Here is a 9,038-nt window from a genome sequence, read left to right as displayed (position 1 = left end):
AAATTGACAAAGCAAAAATTGAAAAGAATCTAACAAAATAGCAAAAACAAACAAAACCCATAAACAACATAAGCATGTGATGTTACTAAAAACCCAAAATTACACTCCTAAATGATAAGATTTGAATATGGTAATCAAAATTAACAAGTATTTGGTGCAAAAATAAGATATATTATATTTTTAAAAATATATATATTTAAACTTTAAAAATAATATTATCAGAATAAAGGACCACAAACAATAAACCTAAAATAAACATGTTGGATACCAAAATAAACCAAAAACCTTGTCATATAAAAAACAATAAATTATTGAATATTGAATAATCTAGACATGAGGATATTAACTACCATTAATTGCCAGCCACAACACATTCTTCCAAGTTGCCTTTGCCCCAAAACATGGGGCAATTTGATTTTTCAAAAACATTTTATTTCACTAATCATACTAAATTTACATTCAACTTAAAATAAATCTCTAAATAAATAAAAATTTCCGACCAAAATTTTTTCTGTCCACAAAATTCAATTTCGAAATTTTATTTGAAAGATATTAATCAAATTTTCTCTCAATTATATTTTACTATCAGTTTTTAATTCAATAAAAAAAGAAAACATTTATTTCACTTATTATTATTTTGCGTACATATTGGTTTTGGATAAAAATAAAAAAAACGCGTAATTCATGCTGACTGCTACATTGTTTTAAATTCCAAAACAATAATTTATTATTCTATAAAAAAAACAATAAATTATTTAATCTTTTAGGCATTTGGATCAAAAGGCACAGATTTCATGCTGACAACCACATTGTCTCTTTCTCTTCTTTAAATTTGTTTTTTAAGGAAACCACATTGTGTCTCTTAATCTGTAACATTTTAATTAATTATTTAAAAAAATATTTTTAGCATACCCAATAAAAATAATAAAAGAAAATAATTATAAATCGTATATTATTGATTACAAAATGGACAAATAAAGTATTATTTAATTATGTATTGAATTTGATATATTATTTAATATCAAGTATGGAAAATATTAGGTTATTTGATAAACAAAAATTTTAAATTACTAACTTTTTTTTCTTATCTTTTAAAACATGTCAAGTTATTTTAATTTTTTAAAAAAATTTGAAGGCTAAAATTTTAAAGATAATATAATGCAAAAAATAAATTAAAATAAAAATAGTATCTAATAAGTAGTTCCATATATCCTATCAAACTTTTGATAAATATTAATATTATATTAATCTTTTTTATCAATTTAATCCTAAATTAAGTATTAAATATTAAATATCAATTTGAATTATATTTTAAATCAACATTATATAAATAATCATGTTAAAAAATAAATATATTTATTTAAATATATTTATACCAGATTTAAGCGAATATTTAACGTTGAAGTTAATCCAAAAGAAAATTTTGATTAATATAATATTATTATACATTGAGGACTAAATTGAAATATTTTAAATTGTAGAAATTAATTTAAAAGTAAATAATTACGGTGAAGTTAACTTATAAGAAAATCAGACACAGAGGGTAGGGAAGAGAGAGGAAGGCGAGAAGAGATCTTCACGCAAAAAAAATTACTTTTAATTTCTTCTTGTTCTTCTTCTCTAGATCTACTGTTTTATTTCTAAAAACTTAATTTTTCTTGTTATTATTATTACTATTATTTATTCATGATTGAGAAGTAAAAAACGCTGACTCCTTTATAAGTAATTCGATTATAGCCGTCTGATTCTTTTCCCCCAGAATCAGTAGCCATTTATCTGAGAAAAAAGGACGGAAATTCCGTATTTATCTGAGGAAATTGAAGAAAAAAAGGGAAAATTCATTGTAGTATGCGAGTTTGGTGATGGATTCAGGCAACGGAGCAACTACTTCTCAACAAATGGGATCGTTGACCGAAGGCTAGTTTTTTTTTTTTTTTTTTGTAATTGTTTCCCTATTGAAAGCTTGCTATTTTGCTACTCTTTAATTTTCCTTTATTGTCATTGGGGGTTTTCCCCTCATTTTAGGAACTTGATTCAAGTTGCGTTCTTTCTAGATATCTTATCGTATATGATTTTTTTTAAAGTTTTGTTTAATTAGGCTAATTATGATTTAGTTTAAAATCAATAGTTAAGTTAACCGAGCTCCTCCAAAAATGGGTTGCTTATTTATTAAACTTAGCTGAATGTAGAAAAAGGTTAAAAAATAAAAATGGATTCTGAATATTTTTGGATGTGAAAGTTATACAAAGGTGCTTTCTACATTCCGGTAAGGCTGCTTAAATTTATAAAAGAAAAAGAAAACTTTGCAGCTTGTTTACTTGGGTTTTTTTTACTATTAGAGTGTGTCAATCAGTGGTAGATTCACTCTTTCTTCAAACTATGTTTAGTGTGGAAGTATTGGTTTATCTTATAGCAGCTGTTGGTGAAGTGTGATATTGATTCTGGTGGTGCAAATTGTGTGCTTTTTGGGAGTTTTTACTTTATATGGACTTGGGTTTTTCCAGAACAAAGAAGTAGGGGGAAATGAAAATAGAAGAAAATTGTGGGTTGATGATATATTGCTTGGCGATTGTGGTGCCTAGCATTAGTTCTGCTGTGTCCAAAATACGATGGAAATAAGTGCAGAGTTGTATGCATTTTCTTTTAAAGTTGATTCTCTATCAACGTGTCATAATCCAGGTCGAGACTCAAGAGAAATCGTCTTGTCTTATTTATGCTGCATCTTTGCCTTTCCACTTTTTTACGAGATATCTTGACCTCCCGCTTTAAGACTGGTACAAAATTGTCATTCCCTCTTGCTGAAAGCAGTCATAGCTCAATTCTCTCTTCTTTTTCTAGTTCGGCTGGCACACTGTCAATATAGTATGTGTGAGTGAATACGTATCAATTGGTTGGTTATTATTGTTGAAAATTTAGATTTTACAGAGAAAAAAGGGGGAATGGCTTTATAAATCAAGTCAGCATAGGGTTATGTACAGACCATGTTGTCAATGTTGTATAGAGTTGAATATCTTATTTCATAACATTGGCTAGTGGAATGGTGTGTCTTTTAATTGGCTTAGTTGCTTATATGAGCTCTTTTCTCAGAATACTTAAGAACTTCTATACCTAGTGGCTAGTGCTAGAATGTTTGCTGCTTTTGTCATATAATTACCATTTTATCTCTATAAATGAACTATAGGTGAATATGGAAGCTTCTTTATGTAATCATGATGAATAATATTAGCTCTATTTATTGTTCATTTAAAGAGAAAAAAGTTGAGTTGAGGATTTATGGTAACCCATAACTGATAGGCTTGTTAAATGTTGCAGATCTTCGTGAGAGACATCAACAAGAATTAGAAAACTTGACATTAACAACACAGCCCTTCAAAACATTAAGGCTATTTCTTCTGGCTATCTTTCAATATTATAAGCGATTAGCATTATATCTTTTGGCAAAGGGTAGTTGGCTTGCGCTTTCAAGCACTCTAATAGCAGCTTTTGGAATTTTGCTTGTAACAATCGAGGGTCCTCATGAAAAGGTAATATTTCATTTGTCTTTATCTTATTTTTCTGTTGAAGCAAAGCATACATCTGCAATTTTGTATGTAGTTCAGAAGGGTCTTACTTTTCTAGAATTGGTAAATGTTGCATACTATCTGCTCTAGATTGTGACCCGATCAGTGGAAATAATAATTAACTGTTGATTTCTTCATTACATTTTTCATCAGCATGTTGATGAACTTTCTCAGTATATTCGGTTTGGACTATGGTGGATCGCACTTGGTGTTGCATCTTCAATTGGGCTTGGTAAGAACACGTATTTCCTGATCTTTTATGATGGTCTGGAGGAGTATGCTTGATGAATATTGCACGAGTAGAATTATTTTGCAATTTTCTTATGCCATTATACCAGTGTATGATTTATAGGCTAAAAACTGGCTGACCAAGCAGATATCAATTATTATTTGTGGAATCGAAACATAGGTATAACCTTTTAAAAGGATGTCTATGTAATTATTGCTGCTATTTAGATTCTAAAGTGGCTTAGGTCATCTTGATCTAGTTTCATCAAATGTAGTCCAAAAGCTAGCAGACCGAAATTAGCAGTAGCACTTTAATGATTGTTCTCAAGATTGTTGGGTATGGTGTACCTATGTGGTTTAAATGTTTTACCGATATGAAAGGTTGGAAATCAGTTTTCTAGGTTCTGCTATGCAGACTTTCATGGGACTGAAAATTTCTGGAATCTGATTGAATCTTATGTGCATTTATATTCTTTTGTTGTTTTGCTGTTCTTTGGGATACCTGAAGCAACTTGCCTTGATATGACTTGTCACTTGTCTACTTCCAATTTCTTATTCCAGGATCTGGTCTGCATACTTTTGTCCTTTATTTGGGTCCGCATATTGCCTTGTTTACCATAAAAGCAATGCAATGTGGACGAGTAGACCTGAAGAGTGCTCCATATGATACAATACAGTTGAAGAGAGGCCCTTCATGGCTGGATAAATCCTGTGAAGAGTTTGGGCCCCCATTGTTTTCATCAACACATGGTTCAAGGGTTCCTCTTAGCAGCATACTGCAGCAGGTGCAGCTGGAGGCTATCTTATGGGGTACTGGGACTGCACTAGGAGAGCTTCCTCCTTACTTCATCTCAAGGGCTGGTATGTGATCCAGCTTTTATACTTGATTTATTTTTATTACAATATTTACCAGAAGAATTGGTGAGGGCATTTCTTCAAGAGGCCCCACTCTGATTTGCATCGGCATTGGCACCTGCTATAATGATTTAGGAACTTTTATTATCTTCCATTGGTTGCATAATTTTACTAATTTTCAGGCTTTAATTTCGTATTTTACTTTCGGGTCTCTGGAATAGGGTATTAAAACTGTTGAATTTAACTTCTTTAGAGGATTTCTACCATTTTGTATCTGCATAATCTTATAGATTTGTTAAACTTCAAACTTTAGAAATTTAAAATGTTGTACCGCTGTTTCTTGATCAAATTGGCTCGAGTTTGCAGTTTAGTTGCCTTTTCCAACTTTTGATGCTGGTTTGGTTGGTAATTAATTTTTTGTATGAAGTTCAAAACCTTAGCTGTTCTGTGTCTGAAAATTGTTATATACTGTGAAATATGTACCTTCCGTTGACCTTTTGCTTTTTGCAGCTAGCGAGTCAGGTTGCGAATTTGATGCCATGGAAGAATTGGATGGTTCCTCAAGTGAGGATACTGGAGTCATAGCTGCTCTGCTGGAAAAGATCAAACGCTGGCTGTTGTCCCACTCCCAACATTTGAACTTCTTTACCATTTTAATTCTTGCCTCGGTGAGCACCTTTCTCTTCGGTGCACTTTTGTTGCTTCATGACTATATTTTCCCGTTCTTTTGTCTGCACGACACCTAAGGGCTAAGACACACTTCGCCTGAAAATCTTAATGTTTTTTATTCCAAAGTAAAAGTTTATTCCACTGTTGATTGATGTTGGTACGTAGACCTGCTGACAAACTGAATCGTGTTTCAGGTCCCCAATCCATTATTTGACCTTGCTGGCATCTTGTGTGGACAATTTGGCATTCCATTCTGGGAGTTCTTTCTCTCAACATTGATTGGGAAGGCATTTCTTAAAACTTACATACAGGTTTGTGACGTCTTCTCTGTGTTTTAATGCGAGCAGGGCCCTAGTTGATTCAGTATTTTCCGTCTTTTAACTGAACAATTTCTTTCAAGTCCGTGAATTTTAAGCTCTTATTATGCTCAGGTTTTGGTTTTTTGTACTGGAGTTTGCCAAAAATGTCTGAATTTACCACACTGTCCGACGAAGATAAAATTCTGTCTACTGTCTTAACAAAGCATGATCCCAATCCGTCCAAGTATCTAATAAGTAGCTATTTCATTCCTTTTCTGCAGATGGTTTTTATTATCTCTATCTGTAACAATCAACTCCTTGATTGGATAGAGAATGAGTTGATTTGGGTGCTCGGCTTTGTACCTGGATTCGATACATTCTTGCCCACACTTACAGCAAAACTTCATGCAGCCAAAGACAAGTACTTGTCCACCTCACAACCGCTGCCTTCAAATATCAAGGTACTCCACTCTCTTAAACAATCAATCTATCTTAGCCTGAGTTACGACCAACTCGAATCTAACAAATTTTGTACGTTCGTTGTGCGAAAATGATGCTGTAGGGGAAGTGGGATTTATCATTTGCTTCGATCTGGAACAATGTTGTGTGGCTTATGCTAATGAACTTCTTTGTCAAGATTGTCAATGCAACTGCTCAGAGATATTATAAAAAACAGATGGACGAGCAGGTAGACGATAACGTATCTGCTTCAACTCATTCTGATTAAGAAGAGTCTGACTGCATTTATCTCGATAAAACAGTTGTGTTAGTGAACTACAAGGTAACCTGTCTTTCCATAAATTATTACCCATTGGAACTACTTCAAAAGAAACCCCTGCACTAAGCTAGTCCCTTGTTAGAAAGTTTGTATAGACAGAACAAAAATTAGGAACACAGACAACAGAAAGTAGAGGTTTAATTTTATTATATCCCATGTAATGCTTGGCCTGGGGTTTTAATCATTGTTTTTGGACTGTATTTCCTTCCCATTGTTAAAGCACTGTTTCATATTGATATTTGATGTTGGGAAAGTTGGAATCTGGTAATTATTTCCTTTCGTACAATGAAGGATTAGCTCCAATTGGGCACCTTCATACTGCTTTTTAAAGGTTAAATTATGCTACGTAACTCGTGGATTAAGTTATTATATTTTAATTTGGTTTTTGTATTTTCCAATCTTTAGAGTTTTTGGCACGATGAAATGGTATTCGTTAAATTAAATTTTGTTTTTCCTAAAATCTAATCTAACAAATTGTTATATATGTAATGTCATTTTGCTATTTTCGTGTGTTGAAAAAACCTATTAGATTGTTGTTTGTATTAAAATTGAAATTTCAAAATTCGAAAAGTATGAGACATCAGTATGATCCAATTGAATAAGATAAATTAAATCTATAACTTTATAAATTTATGCATAGTACAAGATTAATAGAATAATGGGTAAACTACACTACTAGTCATCATGGATAAGTTTTTAACTAAAAAAGTTACAATTTAGTCATTTAACTATTCAAAAGTTTTCATTTAAATCATCGGGTTGTTAAAATCAATGTTATATCACTTTTTTTGTTCACATTGTCTCTACCAATTAAAAGCTTTCTTTCATTTTATCTTTTACAGTTCAATTTTTTTTTCATGAAACAACTTTGGATGTTACAATCTGCAAATTAAAATTCAAATAACTTTTTTCTTTGATCTCCAATGCTAATCTCCAAATCAACTTGGATCTAAGGATTGTTCTACTCATCGATGGGTAATAATCCATTGTAGCGATTGTCGAATTGTCGCTTAGAGCTCTTTGGCAGAATTTAAAAATATATATATATATATAATAGTCTAGTGACCAAATTACAACTTTTTTAGTTAAGTGACTACAATGAAAACTGACCTATAATTTTGTGACTAATGGTATAGTTTACCCTAGAATAATTTAATTATATGGTTTTGATTGAATTTTAAAATTCGAAAAAGTATAAAAACTAAAGTAAATCAATTTAAAAATGAACAAATTAAAACATTATTGATAATACAATGGAGTACAAATAATATATATGTTTTTATTTTGGCTTTTAGTTATTAAAATGAGAGTTAGAAATAAATTTGTATGTACAAACATGTTGATCAGCATCCAAATTTCTACCTTGGGGGAAAAAACACAAGGAAGATTGAACAGAATCAACGCATAAATGATTTATTTTTGTGCCTATTTCAATATCCTTCTTTTGGGTAAAGTAGGAATTGTATTAGTCATATTAAGTGACTTTAACTGTGATTCGATCCACTATGTATTTCAAGATTTTATTAACTTGTTCTGTTTCTTTAAATGTCCTCCGTCTGCATGATATATAAAATAATGACTTTTAAAAATTACTTTCATTGTACTTCTATTGCACAAGCAACCCATCACATTTTTCCGGGTGAAGGAGGCATCCCTGAATTCAAATTTTTTGAAATTGACAAAGATGTCGATGTCAATGGTGGTGGAGGTGGAGGTGAATCCGATGTACGCCTACTAGGTCTTGGCGGTGGAATAGGAACACCTTTAGGCAGCATCCCGACTTTTAAACTTTTCGAAAGCGACAAAGATGTCAATATCATTGGTGGAAAAGGTAGGTACGTACTAGGTGCAGATGGAGGAATAGGCACACCTTTAGGCAGCATCCCGAATCGAAGGGTTGCATCGGTCAAATTGCCTAAACCTAAAGCAACCATAAAGATTATGGATAACCAAAACCTATGCCGCATCACCGTCATCACTCAATTCTTTAACAATTTTTTAGGATTTTATTTTAGTTTGGAAGGGTACACATAAACCATTTATTATTGAGGTTTATATAGGAGTTTTACAATTAATTAATTTATTGAGTAATAAATATAAATATTTTGTTTTATTACTAAATGTTTGATTTCCTTAAATTACATGTAATATATATTACATTCAATGGTGTTTAATTCTCAATAATCATCCATTTCTTGTTTCTTTCTACTTATGACCAAATTTACCCTATCTTGCCTTGTTTTGTTTTACTATATTGCTCTTTCTGTACAATATTAATTGAATTACTTAATATAGGTAAATATTATTTCTTTGGATTTCTTTGGATTTACTACTTAGATAATCATCCAATTATTAACAATTTTTTTAAGCACCAAAAATAAAAAGTTTACAATTTAACCACTCACGTTTTATAGATCAGTCATTTTTGTCACTCTCGTTAAAATCACAAACGGTAACTGTCGTAGTAATTAAAAAATATGTATATAATAACATATTTAGCCACCAACTTTTACATATTATATCGATGTAATCATAATTTTAAAAAATTAATCCTCAAAATTTACAAATGTTCTCAATCTATTCCTAATTCTAAAAATTCAAAGAAATATATAAAAATATATTTTTTTTCAAAAAATATAATAATAAATT

The 9,038-nt window shown here is 31.0% G+C and overlaps 1 protein-coding gene across 1 annotated transcript; it reads left to right on the top strand.

The window, feature by feature from the left end:
* The first annotated feature begins 1,521 nt into the window (after window positions 1–1,521).
* On the top strand, window positions 1,522–6,625 carry LOC121221018 (vacuole membrane protein KMS1). The gene is made up of 8 exons (XM_041101344.1): window positions 1,522–1,917; window positions 3,313–3,524; window positions 3,714–3,792; window positions 4,350–4,649; window positions 5,154–5,311; window positions 5,507–5,623; window positions 5,893–6,072; window positions 6,174–6,625. Exons 1-8 carry the CDS (start codon window positions 1,863–1,865, stop codon window positions 6,336–6,338), a joined length of 1,266 nt encoding a protein of 421 aa, XP_040957278.1. The 5' UTR covers window positions 1,522–1,862; the 3' UTR covers window positions 6,339–6,625.
* The last annotated feature ends 2,413 nt before the right edge of the window (window positions 6,626–9,038 follow it).

Source organism: Gossypium hirsutum, chromosome D09 (genome assembly GCF_007990345.1).
Source record: "Gossypium hirsutum isolate 1008001.06 chromosome D09, Gossypium_hirsutum_v2.1, whole genome shotgun sequence".
Lineage (NCBI taxonomy): Eukaryota > Viridiplantae > Streptophyta > Magnoliopsida > Malvales > Malvaceae > Gossypium > Gossypium hirsutum.
The sequence above is the reverse complement of the archived record's forward strand: the minus strand, read 5'-3'. Positions and strand labels throughout refer to the sequence as shown.

Bases quoted from the DNA above. Each gene is read 5' to 3' on its own strand.
- LOC121221018 (XM_041101344.1), top strand. From the start codon at position 1,863: ATGGATTCAGGCAACGGAGCAACTACTTCTCAACAAATGGGATCGTTG. The intron at 1,918-3,312 runs GCTAGTTTTTTT...TAAATGTTGCAG, and splicing joins AATGGGATCGTTGACCGAAG to ATCTTCGTGAGAGACATCAA. The intron at 6,073-6,173 runs GTACTCCACTCT...ATGATGCTGTAG, and splicing joins CGCTGCCTTCAAATATCAAG to GGGAAGTGGGATTTATCATT.